The sequence below is a fragment of the Pogona vitticeps genome, chromosome ZW-PAR, assembly GCF_051106095.1.
Source record: "Pogona vitticeps strain Pit_001003342236 chromosome ZW-PAR, PviZW2.1, whole genome shotgun sequence".
NCBI lineage: Eukaryota > Metazoa > Chordata > Lepidosauria > Squamata > Agamidae > Pogona > Pogona vitticeps.
The window spans coordinates 1,630,039-1,646,924 of NC_135800.1; the positions used below are offsets into that span (position 1 = coordinate 1,630,039).

At 48.5% G+C, this 16,886-nt stretch overlaps 1 protein-coding gene across 24 annotated transcripts in view; it reads left to right on the top strand.

Annotated features, from left to right (window-relative positions):
* The window catches only part of FNBP1 (formin binding protein 1), a 65,608-nt gene extending 48,722 nt beyond the window's left edge, over positions 1 to 16,886 (top strand). For 4 of the 24 annotated variants that reach the window (XM_072984633.2, XM_078382740.1, XM_072984628.2 and 1 more), the window contains 8 exons: positions 2,215 to 2,301; positions 8,449 to 8,463; positions 8,625 to 8,660; positions 9,799 to 9,908; positions 11,911 to 12,043; positions 12,703 to 12,824; positions 13,366 to 13,505; positions 13,940 to 14,133. In XM_072984633.2, coding sequence (XP_072840734.2) covers positions 2,215 to 2,301; positions 8,449 to 8,463; positions 8,625 to 8,660; positions 9,799 to 9,908; positions 11,911 to 12,043; positions 12,703 to 12,824; positions 13,366 to 13,505; positions 13,940 to 14,118 — 822 coding nt within the window. In that variant the 3' untranslated portion in view covers positions 14,119 to 14,133. Of the gene's footprint in view, positions 1 to 2,214; positions 2,302 to 8,448; positions 8,464 to 8,624; positions 8,661 to 9,798; positions 9,909 to 11,910; positions 12,044 to 12,702; positions 12,825 to 13,365; positions 13,506 to 13,939; positions 14,134 to 16,638 lie in introns of those variants that run through there. The other 20 variants (XM_078382743.1, XM_072984638.2, XM_078382741.1 and 17 more) reach the window with 10 other exon arrangements.

Here is a 16,886-nt window from a genome sequence, read left to right on the forward strand (position 1 = left end):
GTTTGTGTTTTAAACCATAGCATTTAGACCGGATTCTGAGAATTCGAATGCCTTAGTGGTTTCCAAACGGCGTGTCACCAAACCCAGCCGGGGGGTGCCACGGAATCCCCAGAAATCCGTCCACGGACGGACTCCTCGGGCTTTGCCCTCTTGCTTTCTCCCTTCCCTCCCCCAAAGTATTGTGTTGGGGGGAAACCACGGCCAGTGGCCAGGGAGTCAAAGGAGCCACGAAAAAAGTTTCGGAACCACTAACTCCGTCAACAACTCCCACAACGAACACCACACACACACACATACACACAAATTGTCCCTATGGGACGGGACTCTGTGTCTCACGACTCGGGGAGGATGGGTGTTGTAGTGCAGCACTGGGGGGGTGCTGAGGTCCTCTAAAGCGGCTTTTAGAGGGAAAAACTGCTGGAGTTCCCCCCTCCAGTGGTTCTTGGCATGTCCATTTCGATTTGAGCCATCTGCTAAAGGCGCAGGTCTATTTCATGTGCCTCTTAAATGTGGGTTTCTGTGGTTTGTTCCTTGTGGACGTTGTTGACTCCCTCCCCTCTTCCATTGACCATGTAATTCACCTTTAAAAAAAAAATCCTCTCGATCCTATATCACGCTTTCTCGTCCTTTCTCTTTGGAGACGATCCCGGACGCCTTTCCTGCAGACATTCCGCCTTAACACCTTCCCAACCCCACCTGTAGCGATTCTTTGGTGTGTCTTTGTGTAAGTTGATAGGAAATAAGAGAAAGAACGCCTTCCTGGTTTCCAGCCTTTGGGATTTATTTTCCATTTATTATTATTCCTATTTTGTATAACATGTTCTTAATCCGGATTAGAATCGGTCGCTGCCTGTTGCTGTGTTTCTGAGCTTGTCCAAATCAGGTATCGACTTAAAGCGGTTATCAATGAAATGAAATGGTTTTTCTGACTGGAGTTACCGGCCGCTTTCCATGTTACGATCGAACTGCTCTGCAGCACACCCTTGAGTCTCATTGGTGCTGGGAAAATGTATGGGGACTGGAATTCCATCCTTTTTTTCTCTTTTTTTTTGGAGGGGGAAAAGCTTGTTATTAACAGAGGCTCAGATTTCAAAGGCTCGAACTCGGGACTTGGTGCCAAAGAGTCGAACTCGGGACTTGGTGCCAAAGACTCAGATATCAAAATCATGTGTTTCAACTCCTGCTAGACCCCATCACACTGATCTGGAAGTCGATGAACTTGAAGGGGAGTCAACACTAGAGAAAATGCTGCTCTCCTGATGTTGTTGGCGTAGCTAACATTGCAGGTGTTGAACTGTCAAGAGTAGGAACTTGCGAGATATGCAGCCTAAATATTTATACAGCGGTGCCTCGCTAGGCGATGTTAATTCGTTCCGTGAAAATCGCTGTCTTGCGAAAACATCATTTTGCGAAACGCGTTTTCCCCATTGGAATGCTTTGAAATCTATTCAATGCGTTCCAATGGGGAAAAATCGTCATTTTGCGAAAATCGTCCATAGGAAACCATTGTCTTGTGAAGCGCAACAGCGATCGCAAAAACTAATTGTCTAGCGGATTAATCGTCCTGCGAGGCAATCGTTTAGCGAGCACCACTGTATATGGTTAATATAGGGCTAATGTATACATACTATTGTGGCTCACTTGGGAGCAAGGCCTAAACAGGAAGGCCTTAAGGCCTAGCTAGGCCTAGCTTCCTGTTCAGGGGGAAAAATAAACCCTTTCCAGTTATCATGGGAGCAGGAACAGGAAGCTCGGACATTGCTAGGCCCGGCATTAGACCCCGGTCTACAAGGTGCCACAATTTTTGAATCCGAAGATCCAAATAACCAAATCAGAATCTCCCGCTCAGACCCGTTTATTGCAAAGTGGGTTTCCTGCGCAGCCAAAAAGAAAAGGGGAAAAGGGGGTGGGGTGGAGAGGAAAGAAAAATAAGAAAAAAAGAAAATTGTCCGCAGATTGCCCAAAGGATCTTCCTTCCAGTCCCAGGTGTCCAGAGAGACAGATGTGAGAATAACCCCCAGATGCTGCTCTGTGACGTTCGGTCATAACATGAGGACTAGAGGCAAAGAGGCACTTAATTGCTTTGTGTGGCTTTTTTGTTTTGTTTTGCCTGTAGAGATATAAATAAGAAAGTTTTTTTTCTCTCTCTCTCTCTCTCTCCCTGCCCCACACCTCTTTTAATGCGTCTTGTTTTTTCTCTTGCTGACTCACCAGCAGTCCCAGCCTTTATATTTTCACAAAGAACTCATGAAGAGGACCTTAGGCAAGCCCACATATGCTCTTGAAGCTAGGGAATACGTTGTAAGTCCACGTACGGTGTGCCCGGGCCTCTACGGCCGTTGCGCAGCCACGGACCCCCACTTACAGCGATGCAAGAGGGGCGGGCGGGCCGTTGCGTCGGCCGGGAGAAAAAATAAAATCCCGTGAGCAACATCAAGATTGGAAAAAAATATCAAAATTTAAAAACGAGACGCAACCAAAGATGTAAAAAAAAAAACAAAAACAAATCAGGCATAGAAGTAGAAACGATAGGGGCATCCAGATATTTGAAGGAATCCGTAGTTCTTAAACAGGGATAAAAGTTGAGAGTGAAGGAAATGGCCACCTTTTGTATGCAATGCTGAGCTAGAATTTGGCACTCTGGAAGCAAGCTTCAGGCTCTGGTGAGGCAGTGAAGAGAGATCAGAAGCATCCACGACCAGTTTTAAACTAATTAGACATCTAATTACCGTATTTTTCGCACCATAAGACGCACTTTCCCCCCACAAAACGGGGGTGGAAAGTCTGTGCGTCTAATGGAGTGAAGAAAACATATTATATTTTCCTGTTTTCTTCTTCTAAAAAATTGGTGCGTCTTATGGAAAGGTGCGTCTTATGGAGCGAAAAATACGGTATATATTGACTGTTGGAACAGAGCCCCAGCGTGTGTAGAAAGTGACCTGAATCGGGTGGGTGGGTGTGTTTTCGCTCTGCTCTTTTCAAAATCTACAATTAGATTGGCCTTCTTAGGCTTGCTTCCTTTTTTCTTTGAGATCACTTCCTGTTTCTGTTTACTCCATCTTAGTTAGATAGAAAGAGACTTGTAGAAAGAAACATTGGTCCTCGCGGCCTTGTAAACATAAAAAGGGTACCCCGTTTAAGCCTATATTTCGCTTCTTTGAGTTTGACAGTAGATATATCTGAGGCCCTTAAAGGAGGCAACGGGGAAAATGTTTATGTAGGCAATCCCGGAGATTTGCGAAAAGCCCTCTTGCTCGGTGTTCAAGTGAGAGTCGTAGTTCGTGCCAAAACAATAACACGTAGATTTGCTGGCTTTTCATGCGCTCTGGTGTGTTATTGCCGCTCGTGGCTCGTAGGCTTCCTCCCATCTGCTCTCCCCGCAAAAGGCTACCCGTAGTCTGATCTTGAGAAAAAAATGTGCCTGAACGGATCTGTTCTGTTTTGTTCTGCTTTCGTTCTTTTTGCATTTCGTAGAATTGTGGTTTGTTAGTGGCCAGAGCCTCGTTAGGAGAAATCTCTCCCCCTCCCTCAGCCCTTACCTTGAAATCTGCCCACAGGGGCTCAGCCTCGCCTTTGCCAATACGAGCCCCCCACCCGAAGGGATGTTGAACTACCATAATTTTCTGTGTATAAGACTATACTTTTGTCTAAAATCTTTAGACTAAAAATTGAGGGTCGTCTTATACACAGAAGTAAGCTGAGGCGAGAACAAAAACAAGAGGAGGGGAAAGCAGGGATCAAAGCGATCCTGCAGCGCTTTGATCCCTTTCCTCCTTATACTTCCTAAGCCCCATTTAGATTTCTTAATTTTGGATTAGAAAAGTGGGGGGGGGGCGTCTTATACATGGGAGTGTCTTATACACAGAAAAATACGGTACGTCTTCCATTGTCCTAAAAAATTAGAGAAGATGGAAGTTGTAGTTTGCGAACGTCCGGGGAGGACACGGCCCTCAATTGGGGCAGGTTGGAATAAATGATTCTTGTCACATTTTAGGATGTAATGAGTGCTGTAAGTCACTTTGGAGAGGAGAAGCTCAAAGGCATAGTTAATCAACGCAGCAAAAAATCTCAAGGGCAATATAATAAAAATAGATCCTTGTTCTGTTTGCAGCTTGACTTTAATAAGGCCCGATGAATCGCAAAATTAATGTTTTATTTATTTGCCTCCATTTATTTCACTTGAATGTAAGCAGCTGTCATGGGAATTATAAGGAATATATCTTCCTCTTAAGGTCTGATTTGATAACCACTGATCTAGACCTCGGTCCCTTTCGACAAAGAACACATTTGTTTTTACTCAAAAAACCTAGAGTGGTATCACACCTAAGAGACCGAACTGCAAATCTGGAAAGTTCTTGATTCACCTCCGCTTTCGCCAACAAACTGGTGCCATCTTAGATTCAGGCCCTTCCAGTCTATGAAATGCAGATGCGAATTTTCAACTTACCTCAGGAGGGTTTTTGTCCAGATGTGCCAGACAAAGAACGTAAAATACCCACGAAGGCCTTTCTTACAGTGTCGCGTTTAAGCAATTCTAGATCAGGAAAAACTCCCTCAGAGTCCCCCTTCGAATCTTTTCCCCATAGTATTTCCTCTTGGTTCCACGTACGATATTTTAAATGAGTTTTTTATCACTTCGTTGTTCACGCTGCTTGCACAGATCTTTAACAAGGCTTTGGTGAGCATTTTTTGGGTGTGTGTGTATGTGATGCTCTTGACTCAGTGCCTGGTTATCGTATAGCTTAGAAGGACGCTTCCCCTTGTCAAAGACCTGTAGACGCCAAACGAAACCCCTTCCTCCCGTTAAAAGAAAACCCTAGGCATGCTGTGTGTGTGTCTGTGTTAAGTCTTGGCCCTTAGTTTACGCTGAATGTACGGCAACTCCAGCGATAGTAGTGGCTGGCACTTATTTCCGCCTCGGAGTAGACACTTAGCTGCCTCTAGCTGGCCATGCATGTAGCGTCGAGATGGTTTCCGTAGAGAGCCCGCTTCTGTAGGCGAACCGGTTTCCTCCCGTAGTACCTCCGTTGTCTGTAAAACGCATCATCTGGAGTTCCCCCCCACCGCTTCTTCTTGTTGTGTCTTTGCTGAAGTTCACAGGTCGGGGAGGGTCTGGGATATGGGACCGGAGAGGATCAAGAAGGTGCCGGGGTTGTGTTCGCAGGGAGCCAAGATCTAAAAGGGGGCTGCCGGGAAGCTGGTGGGATCAGATCCCACGACACTCCCCTTCTAGGTTTAGAAAAACCACTAGGAGGGTTAGTCTTTGAGGATCTGCTTCCTTTCGTTGTGCGCTCAGTTCCTTACGGCTCTTTCTAACAAGCAAGGCTTGCTGCTTTGAGCCGGGCCATGTCTTCGATCTTGAACCCTTGGCCACTGCCTGGCAGTGGCAGGAACTGAGCTTGCTTTCGCTTGCCAAGTCTCCAAAGCCAGATCGTGGATCGCTCGGCTTCTTTTTTTCTTTTTTACACTGACCGGGTCATGCCTCTGGAAGGGCGCCACGTTGACTCCCGGCTTCCTGGTCCCAAGATCGTCGCTTGGCATAAGGGAGCTTCCTGGGCTACCCAGTTAGTGGGGGTGGGCCATGGAGAAAGCAGGCGGGAGAAAAAATGGACTCATTTGTCAGCGTGACGTCGGAGGAGAGCTTTAAAGGGATCCCACCGCGCCCGACTGTCAAAAAGACAAATGTAGAGGTTCCAGATCAGGAACCTCTCTGTAGAGGTTAAGACGACTCATCTCAAGCGATTACACGTTGGACACGTCAAGAGGAGAAAGGCTCGCTAGGAAAAGTGGAAGGCCGTGGGAGAAGAGGAGGACGAGATGGATTGAATTCGTAAAAGAAGCCATGGCTTTTAGTTTCCAGGACCTCGGCAAGGTTGCTAATGGAAGTCGTTCATTCGTAGTGTTTAGCTGGACGTTGAAAAATGACCAGCCAGGCGGAGAACAACAGAACGTGACCCGTAGGACGGCCGGTCGCTCCAGGCATGGCCGCGAACCATCAAAAAGCGGTTGATGGCGAAACATAGGATCCTTCGAAGTACGCAGAGGGCGGGTGCTTAATTAGCCTTCCGTAAACCTGGTTGATCGGGATTAAGTTGTCCGATGAGCCAAAACAGGGCCCTGTAGGATCTTTCGGACTGAACCTCCTCCCAGTTTCCCCTCACTATGAGCTGTAGCGGGGAATCTGCGCTAAAGCGCAACAGCGCTTTTCCGCCCACCCGCCCCCGGCTCTAATCCCTTTCGGAAGCCATCCGAGGGCGAGTCGGCCAAACCGACACTGGCCTTGATCTTCCCTGTTTTTAAATAGCAGGTGTGTGGGAGATAGAAGGGAGAGGATTCGACCTGCCACAGCGACCGACGGTATCTCTGGTCGCTTTGACAAGGGGAAAGAGAGAGGGACAATGGACTTCCCAGGGCCCCAGGCTCCCTATCCGGCTGCTATCCAGGGGGACAAAAACGGAAAAAGTTACGAGCAGTGGGGTTGTCTATGGGCACCTAAATCAGTGGCCACAACCACACCTGCTGGGAAGTTTGTATTGCAAATTCGTGGTGCTGAATATGTTCGTGAATTGGCCTCCCTCGAATTTTCTGCGGAGCAGTTTTTTTATTGGGCGATGCGAACAATCTCGTGCCACGAGAAATGGGAGAGAGAAAAAATTCTTGTTCTCTCCGTGCTCTGTAATTTCATCACACACACCCCCTCACCGGTAAATCCTGCTAAGCTTCGTAAGTTAATCTACGGAAGGCTGCATTCTTCTGTTACACACACACACACACACACACACACACACACACACACACACACACACACACACACACACACACACACACACACACACACACACACACACACACACACACACACACACACACACACACACACACACACACACACACCCCGGGCACTGCAAATGCTCTACCGCGGGGGTTCCTGACTTTGGGTCATCCAGATGTTCTTGGACTACAACTCCCAGAAGCCTTTGGCACTCGCTGTGCTGGCCAGGATTTCTGGGAGTTGCAGTCCAACAACACCTGGTTGGGCACCACTACACTGGTGGGACCTTCAAGATGACGATGTTCATGTAAACGCTACTTCCTCAGGTCCTCCCTTACTAAACCTATTTCATGGGGAGGCTCGGCTCTCTTTCCCCCATGATTGCTAGGTGTGTTTTGTTTTGTGGCTTTGGACTGCAATACCCCGCATTCTGACGAAAATGCAGCCGACAAACCCGAAAATCAGCTCAGAAACGTTTCTGGCGAGCTGTAGTTCTTTGGGAGGCGCCCTCTGTAGCGCCTAATGGGCGCCGGAACTACATCTCCCAGAAGTCTTTCATTTTGAGCAGCAATACCTGCCGGTGTGCTGATTCGGGTTTGTTGGCTGCGGTTCCCAAAAATACTTAAATAATCCTGGACCTCGCCGTCCAAAAACACGAAAGAACACACGCGCAAGCAGTTTGCAGTCCAGAATCCTGCCCGTTTCCATTCTGCCGTCTTGTTCTGTGACAGGGGAAGATAGAGAAGCGTTTAGTCGACTCGTTCTTCTTTGCCTCCACCAAGTTGCAGACTCCAGTCCCTGCCTTTTTTATGCTGGTTTTTTAAACCAATCAACCAGAAAGGTGTGAAATACAGCAGGACCCCTTTATCCACAGGATTGGTATCCACTGAGTCATTTATCCATAGTCTGAAAACATTAGAATTATTAAAAGAAAAATCCCCCAAATATATATTCCTAAGGATGTCATTACCAGAATTGGCCACAAGAGGGAGCCGGAGACGGTGCAATGGCTATTACAATAGCATTTGCTATTATCCGTGTGTTTCTGTATCCGCGGAGGGGCTTGGAACCATTCCCCCACAGAGGCAAGGGTCTTACTGTGCTGTCTTTTAGCAAAAAGGAGAAACTAGAACCCAGAGTCTTTTGGGTCTGCCAGGTAGAAAGTTGGGATGGCCTCAGAGCTACGCCACATGTGAGGATGATGTGCGGTGAACGAGCAAGCTCAAGACGGGTGACTCCCCGTCGAAAAAGTTGGGGTGCCCTTAGCAGCGACTCCAGGAACTGGGGGTGGGGTGGGGAAGCCGGCTATTTAAAAAGAGCTTTGCATTGCTTTGGGTAGGAACGAATGTCACCCATAATTATCTTTTTTTTTTCATGGTGCACAAGTTGGAATAGATTTGTTTTTCTCCCCCTTCTCCATGGGGCCAGGGACCGTTTGGGTAGCCTCTATCTAGGTCTGGCCCCCCTTCATCTTGTGAACTTTTGCAGAGATGTGTGAAAAGCGCAGTGTCCCATCGTCCACAAGCCGAGCCAGGAGAATGCGTGTGTGTTTATGTGCGTTCATAATTCGTGATAACGGTGGAACTCACTGATCCGAGTTCCTCACCTCATATATACTTCTTTTTTCTCTCTCTCTTTTTTTTTCCTTCCTTGTATCTCTCCGTTTTCATGCGAAGCTTTCTCTCAAGCTGGTAAGCATCACTGCAGCATGCTTGTGTGTGTGTGTGTGTGTTCGAAAAAATCACAATTTTGTGTGCGCTTGATTTGCCACCCGGCGTAGCTGCCGTCCTTCGATTAACTTAAATTTCCTGTTGTCTTTCCTTTTTTTTTTTTTTGCTTTGACGGTTCTCAGATAACTTTGAATACGCAGGTCTGGAATCTAATGGAGGTGATCCAGTTTTAATGCTTCGAATGAGCCCCTAAAAATTAACCACTAATCTTAGTAGCTTATAGTTGACTTATTAGAATACTTCGTTATTAAAAAAAAAATGTGACTGGGGCTGTAAAAATGTAGTGAAATTGATTCACGCTCTGCTCTTTTGCTGCGTTTGACGTGTACGTCGCATTTTCTCCTTATTTGCAAAGATGTTTGCATTGAAGGGAAAAATGCCTTGAACTCTGGAAATCGCAGGAAAAATTCAATATAATTTGATAAAGGTCTAAATTGAAGGACAGACCAAATGGACAAATTCCCAGATTGTTTAGGACTCTTTAAGGCAGGGGTTCAGGATAGCATCCGTTTGCCAAGAGTGCTGTGTTGTTTAAAAGCTTGCACGATCTTGACGTTGAATTGGAGACAGGCCAACTGTCAAAAGGTCTAGAAATGCCTTAAAACAAAATTGAATAAATTTAGCTGGATGCTACCTGCACCCTTTCTGCACCAGAGAGTCCACATTGCTATGTTTTTCAGCCTTAGGTAGTTTTAGTGCCAGCGCACGACTAATGTCTTATAATCAAACCCAGCGAATCCCAACTAAAAAAAAACCACTCGTTAACTCTGTTTAATTCGAAAACTGGAGAAAAATTCACATTTTCAAATTACGAAGCGGAGAACGGCTCAGACGACGGTAAGAAAGAAACGAATTGAAGACCAGCCATGCATTTCTTTCTTTCGTCGTAGCAGAACGTTGCACAATTTAAAATGATGGACATAGAGGTAAAATTAAAAGAAATTAAAATGTTGAAGTGGGTGACTTCAGTAGCATTCTCTCGGCCATTGGCTAAGTCTTCCTTTGTACACGGGGTGGGGCGCTGAATTTTATTCCCCCGGCCTCTTGAGCGATACAGTAGGAATTAGAGATGGGCGTGAATTTTTAAAAAAACGAATCGCCAAATTTGTTCAAAAACTGCTAATTTGTCAATTCGTATTCATACAAATCAGTGCGATCAGGAAATCCCGGATAACCACGTTATCCAGGCGTGCCTTGACGGGGCGCCGTTGTTCCGGGAGATTCCTTGCAAAGAGGAGACGTCACCAATTGATTCGGGATTGTTTTTTCTTCTCCTGCTCTCCTCCCGGTCTGCAGGGCGGTGGGCCGGAAGACTTCAGCAACCTCCCCCCGGAGCAAAGGAGGAAGAAGCTTCAGCAAAAAGTGGACGAACTCAACAGGGACATCCAGAAGGAAGTGGATCAACGGTAGGAACGTCCAAAAGGGACGGGCGGGTTGGGTCTTGGGCCCGTGGAGAGTTTTTGACGTCATCGCCGGAGGTTCTTGGACGGCAGCTCCCGGAAATCGTGGCCAGCGCAGCGGGTGGGTGAAGGCTTCTGGGAGTTATAGTCCAAGAACCTCCAAGGAGAGAGGGCCTCGTAGTGGTTACAGCAGCCGTTTGGATCTGGGAGATGGATTTCCCTCGACCTCCATGCCTCTAGTTTCACTACATCTCCAGCTGACAGGCCTGGGGAGACGTGCGTTCAAATCCTCCCGCCCTATGAAACTCGTTTGAGGGACTCGTTTGATGTATGGTCGGTCTAGCCCGTCCCAGAAGGAGGAGATGCTGGCTGAGCCTCCTTCCTGATGGGCTTCTCCCCCCCTTCCCCTGAACCAGATCGGCAGAGGTGACCCCCCCCCCCGGAAGCCCAGTGGTTCGCGTTCCAGACGGCTTAGCAACCATTTCTAAGTCCTTCTAAAAAACCCTGAATTCAAGAGTTCCCCAGGCAAAATTCTGAGAGCCCAGAGCTACAGATGCCCCTACGTACCTACATTTCACTCGCCTGGTGCAGGGCCTAGTTCAGGAGCTTCCTGGCTTTCTTAGGCCTACTTCCTGTTGTTAATGGACAAAAAATGGAAGCTTCTGCAAGGGCGTTCTGGGAGTTGTAGTCTCCCTGCCCTATAGAGGGTGGTTCCTGAAGAACTGCCCTACCCAGTAGCTTTCTTTTCTGAACATTAACACAGGAAAGAAGCCCTGGGAGTTGGAGTTCAGGAAAATCTCAAGTGGTACATCGCTAATCATTTGTTTTGCAACCTGCGAAGAGAGACGGATAGCCGTGGACACTTCAGGAGCCTGAAATTCTGTCCTTGAAGGGACAAAAGGAAACAAAACAAAGTAAAAAAAAAATAGTAAAATAAAGTAAGAGCCCCAAATGTCTTGAGCAAGCAAGGAACGGAAAGATTTCTGCCTGGGAGTGATTTATGCAGCAAGTTCTAGAAGCAGCTGGCAAGAGTCAAGAGCCTTCTGGGCATGCGTTTCCTTCTCTTACGGGAACTTCTTTAAATCCCGACTTGGCCGAGGATTCGGAGAAGTTGAATCCTAGCCCGAGGTCTGGAGAGGTAGAGAGCGGGAAGATTGCCACCCTTCGTGGTCTGTGAAAAACATTTAACCGGATCGGAAGGGCTGGGAACCGTCGTCCCCGAGAAGTTTCAGGAAGGGGACCGAGTCGGGGGTAATCTCCAGAGGACCGGGGGCTTCACACAGACCCCCAGAGGGACCACTCCCCTCAAGAATTCCCCCACCCAGATTTTTTTTTTTTTTTTGCATACAAAAATGGGGAGTTTTACCGGAAAAGCTCCCTTGCACCCTCTGGTGGCCATTTTTTATAAAACGCAAAAATGTTTTTTTAGTTACTTAGGGCTCCCCGGGAGTGCATCGAAGCCCCCCCTACCCCACATGGCAGAAGGCTCCTCTTAAATGGGAAATTTTGAGCCCCCACATCGTATTTTCTGGGATGGTGCGGAACGGGATGCCTGTGGGCGCTCAAGGAGGTCTGTGCCTCAACAGGCCTCTTGGGAATCCCAGTCTTGAGCTAACAGTACCGAGTTCGGATTCTGCTCGAGCAGTGCCTGTTTTCTAGTGCTGTCCATTTGAACACAAGAAAAAACTAAACTATTATCCACGGTTTTCGGTATCCACAGGGAGGGCATGGAACTGTTCCATAGGCTATACATACAAAACCTTTTCTCTTGCAACCTGCAACATGTGCATGTGTATTATTTGTCTGGATTCTGATCCACATGCAGGAAACGATTATTGTGGGTGGAGGTTTGCCGTGAGCTTTAAACCCACCCCACCCCCCGAAGTTCAAGCACCCTGGAAATGCATCCTTTGCCGAAGGAGCCGGGGAGTGGGGGTGGTTTTCGTTAACGGTGACGAGCCTGCTACCCCCACCCGGCTTTTCATGAGCGTGTCCTCGTTTGTCACAGAGAGGCCTTAACGAAAATGAAAGACGTCTATATCAAGAACCCGCAGATGGGGGACGCGGCCAGCGTGGATCACAAGCTAGCCGAACTCGGGCAGAACTTGGAGAAGCTGCGGCAGGAGGCTCAGAAATTTGAGGTACCCCGAACCCTTTGCTCCTGAGGACTCCCCAAAGCAGTCCCACCAACTTGCTCGCCCCCTCCACGTTTATCTATCCAGAAGAGCAGGCTATGAACTGTCGGAATACCTCGTTAAGCAGAACCTCCATGTCTAGAGGCAGTGCAACTTTCCATTAGTGACTTCCAGAACGCCCCGTCCTCAACAGCCCCCGCTCAGGTCTTGCAAACGCAAGCCGGTGGCTTCCTTTAAGGGAGTCGGCCCATCTTGTCTTAGGGCTTCCTCTTTTCCTGCCCCCTTTACATTTTCCCAGCATGGGGGCCTTTTCTGGAGTTTTGTCTCGCCTAGAAACCCTGGCCAGCTCGTGGTGAAGGCACCTGGGAGTTTTAGTCCAAGAACATCTGAATGACCCAAGGCGTGTGTGTGTGTGTGTGTGTGTGAACCACAGTTTTAAAGGAAAGTCAGGCCCAGCTGAGGAATAAGCAGTAGCTTGATCCATCTATTAGACCGTTAAAATAACTTGGAAATCTTTCTTCTGGCAAGGTGTGTGTGTGTGTGTGAGAGAGAGAGAAAGGTGTACAGATTTAGGTTTATAGATTGCAGTTCCCAGGATGCTTTAATTCTCAGGCAGGTCTTTGATGATGAATTGTGCTCCACCCTTTGCTCGTTTTCCGTGGCAGGGCTGGCTCGCGGAGGTCGAAGGCCGGTTGCCGGTGCGGACGGAGCCGACGCGCCGTCAGAGCGGGATGTATGAGACTCAGAACACCTTGACCGTCAACAACTGCGCCCAGGACCGTGAGAGGTACAGTATCTGTGTATTTCAGCAAACGTTGCTGCGTCGCCTTACCGATTTCGAAAGACGCTCTCTTATTTACGACTTTTGGCCAGCGGATAAAACTGAATCAGCGGATACGGATCCCACGGATAGGGGGAGTCCGGCTGTCATCACCTTGCCTTCTCTCTTGATTGCCCCCACGTCTGGCTTGGGCTGAGAGCAGCCGCCAAAAAAGATCCTCTTGTGTGGATACGTGAAGGGATGGAATATCCAAAAAAAAAAAAAAACCCACAAAACACACTAGCTGTAGGTTGACGTGGGAAACGAGGATCAGAATTAAGGTCATGACATGGAGGAAGAGGGATTGAACCCTTTTCTTTCTGCACCAGCGCAGAAACGCTTCCTGTGGCTGTTTTTCTTGCCGGTGTGCGAACTCCCCGAATTTGCTGCCCGAACTAGACACGAGGGTATTTGTATGCTGGGCGAACAATGGGTTACTCTTCCTTTCCTTGCCGGCTGGCCCGCCGGGCCTTCCGCTATAGTTGCTGTGTTTTTTTCCTGTCTTGAGCAGTCCAGATGGCAGTTATACAGAGGAGCCGAGCCAGGAGAGTGAGGTGAAGGTGCCGGCCACGGAGTTCGATGACGAATTTGATGACGAAGAGCCGTTGCCCACCATCGGGACGTGCAAAGCTCTGTATACCTTTGAAGGTATGGGACGGATTCTCTGGGCCGGAGGAGAGGATGACCGCCTCCTTTCCCCCCCCACCATGCAACTCGCAATTCGTTGACTCAACGAGTTGTTGGAGGTGGGCACGAACTAACGATTCGGTGGTTCGTCTGATTCGTTTAGTGCCGCTAACGGTGATTTGGTGGCTCGTGACCCCGCCCACTCAGAGGCGGCGACTGGAGGAGGCGGGGCAGGGAAGCCGGGGGGGCTGCTTCCGAGCCCCGAACCACCAAACATTTCTTGTGGCCGTAAACAAACGGGGACCGAACCGCCAAATCGGGAGTTCGTGCCCATCTCTGCCAAGTGCCTCCTGACGTCTTTTACCACCTGGATGTCGGATGCAAATCTTGATGGAAAAACAGGGGCCGTTTTGAAGCCCCTGCCCTGACCTCCTGGGTTTCCCCCTTCCCCGTAGGTCAGAACGAAGGAACCATTTCCGTCACCGAAGGGGAGACGCTGTTCGTCATCGAGGAAGACAAGGGGGACGGCTGGACGCGGATCCGGAGAAACGAAGACGAGGAAGGCTACGTCCCCACCTCCTACGTGGAAGTCTTTTTGGAGAAGAACGCGAAAGGTGCTATGACTTACATTTAATACCGTGTTCCGGGATTTTCTTTTTTTTTTTCTCGATTCCCGAAAAGGCCGGTGCTCGCCCTCCAAAACCGGGCCCCCCGTGGTGGTGGGAGAAGCCTTCCCGTGGCCCGAAAGTACATTTACTGCTTCTTAGGTCGAGAAAGGGATGGACTTTAGCGGAGAGGGAGGGGAGACCACGGCGGTCCACGTGGGCAGGGGCGAGGGGCCCCCCTTTGGTTGAGAAAAAACGAGAAAGATGGCCGAATGGCGTGCTTGAGAGGCACCCCCTCCCCCCCGGAAGCCTCTTGTACCGCTAAATCCTGCATCATCTTCTTGGGAAATGAGTCCCCACCCATAACTCATGGGGCTTTTTCCCCTTGGAAGCACGTGTAGGAGTTCAGCCTTAACAAACATTTTCACTCGTGTCTTCTTTAGGTAGGAAAACGGTCCTTTGTTCATTTTGGCCTCACCTTTTCCGCCCGCGTGGCATTTACAGGCGTGCACGGGGCTGGTGAAATCGGGGATGTTTCCCCTCCGACAAGGCAGGGCAGGGTCGAGATGCCACGGTTGAGGTTTTTCTGCTGTGATCCCACGAAAACAAACCGGGAGTGTTTGTGTTCCGGATCAGAATTAAGTCCCTTTCCTTCCCTAGCTGCTGGGTAGGCCAGTGGCTTAGGTCTCTCTGGCTGCGGAGGCCAAGGTTGGGAGTTCGATTCCCCCCCCCCCACGGGGCCTCCTTGACAGGGGCTGGACCGGATGATCATACAGGGTCCCTTCCTGCTCCGCAGTTCTACATTGATGATATATCCCTTCCCTCTCCAGAATGTAAATAATTCCACCCAGCGAAGGCTGCTGGAAATTTTTCGCTGCGTCTTTTCCAAACCTCTCCTCGTGACCCAACTTCCCGAAAGTAAACAAGACCCCTCGCACTTTTGAAATCTGGGATTCTTTTTATTTTAATGTGATTATGTCAATGCTTGCCAACTTCTTTTTTTTTAAAAAAAAAGACATTCTTCATAGTGACTCTCTTCTCTCTTTGTTAGTATCGGTTGTATAGGGCATCTGTGTTTTGTACAATTTAACTTAAAACTAAAATGTGACTTGAGTTTTTTTGTTTGTTTGTTCCTCTTTGGTGACAGACTCCCCCCCCTTTTAAAAAAATGTATTTGTGTGAATCGTTGTCTTGCTGGCCGACTTTCCTAACCAAATACTTTCCTTCTGTCAAAACTCGTAACGACGGACAAAGCCTTGTTTACGCCGTTGAAGCTTTCCCCCCTTTTTTCCCCCCTTCCTTTCTCTCTTATTTCTCACTTGGCCTCCTTCAGAGTCGACATTATAAGACATTTCCACCTTCAGAGGCAAGGTTTGTTAAATCTAAAACTGTTCAACCCCCCCTCCCCAAACACCTCCCGTGTCTCCTGCTGGGTTTCTCGTAGCTGTATTCCCGTCCCGTCTTGTAATAAAAGAAAAAAGTTTATTTTCTCAACTTTGTGCGATTTTTCTTTGAAGAGCCGGTCCTAGTCTCCCTTCCGCCTAGTGGCCAGATGCTGCTTCGGTTACTGCCTAAAACTGAATTTTTGCCCTGCTTCCTTGGGTAGATTTTTTTTTATTTTTCATAGTGGAGGATCTTCCGCTTCTGCTTCCGAATAGCTTCGCCGTTTTCTTAGAGCAAAACGTAGCCCTTAACGTCTGCAAAAAAGAAATCGTAAGGGGTGAAAACATACCTATAGGATCATTTGCTGTGATTTTTGCTCTGAGACATAGTAATTTTACTCTTCCTCCCTTCTGCTGGCATTTACTGTTATGCGAACGGTAAGTTAACGCCCTGCTAGATTCCTGTAGAGAAACCTCTCTAAACGCTCCTCCTCTCGATGTCCGTGGGGGGGAGACCTAACAGGGGGGTCTAGCTTGGTCGGACCAGAAGATGTCGTGGGGGCCCGGCATCTACAGATAAACCCCGGAAAGCTTGGGAGTTGAAACTGGGGTTAAGGGTCCCCTTATAGCCTTTCCTCCACATTTATAAGTGTGTTGGCTCTCCGGGTCTCCCCGTTCTGCCTTTCACACCGTTGTGCGTCGGGGACTCCGAGAGGCAGACCATGGGTCCCCCGAATCAGGAACCAGACGTGCCAGAGATGACGCCAAGAAAACACAACTTAAGCGAGAAGGACTCCCCTATGGCAATGATCACCGTGGGCACATTTATTTATTTATTTTATTTTATTTGTATCCCGCCCATCTGGTCTATGCGACCACTCTGAGCGGCTTTGCGGGCGCCCTTGCTCAATCTTTACTTGTGGCTGGTTGCGTAGAGGCATCGTCTCCCAACATCGGTCTCGTCATGCGTGACTTTTTCGCCCCTCGTCACCTTGAGACCCCTTCCTCGTTCTGCCGCTTGGAAGATGGGGTGGTTCTCTCTCGTTTTCTCGTAGCTCTTGTCAAACTGGTGAACGCCTCCCGTTCCGAACTCTCTTCCCCCCCCACCACGTTTGCACCCTAATAGAACAACTTCTCTCTCTTTTTCTTCTTCTCTGTGTTTTGTAGATCCCTAAAACGTGTCGGCTGCGACGCAAGAGCTTCGGGGCGAGCCGGGCGCAGGAGGAGAAAACAGTGGTCTGCTTTTTCATTTTGTTTTTTAAAGTCACCCTGTTCGTAGCAGGGCTGGGGGGTTTTTTTGGACTTTTTTTGGGGAGGGTATTTTTTCAAACCACTCATAACGGATCCGGCGCTCCCCTAGCCCGGGATGAAGCCGCGGAAGAAGAATTAAAAACAAATCTCACTTTTAAAAAAAA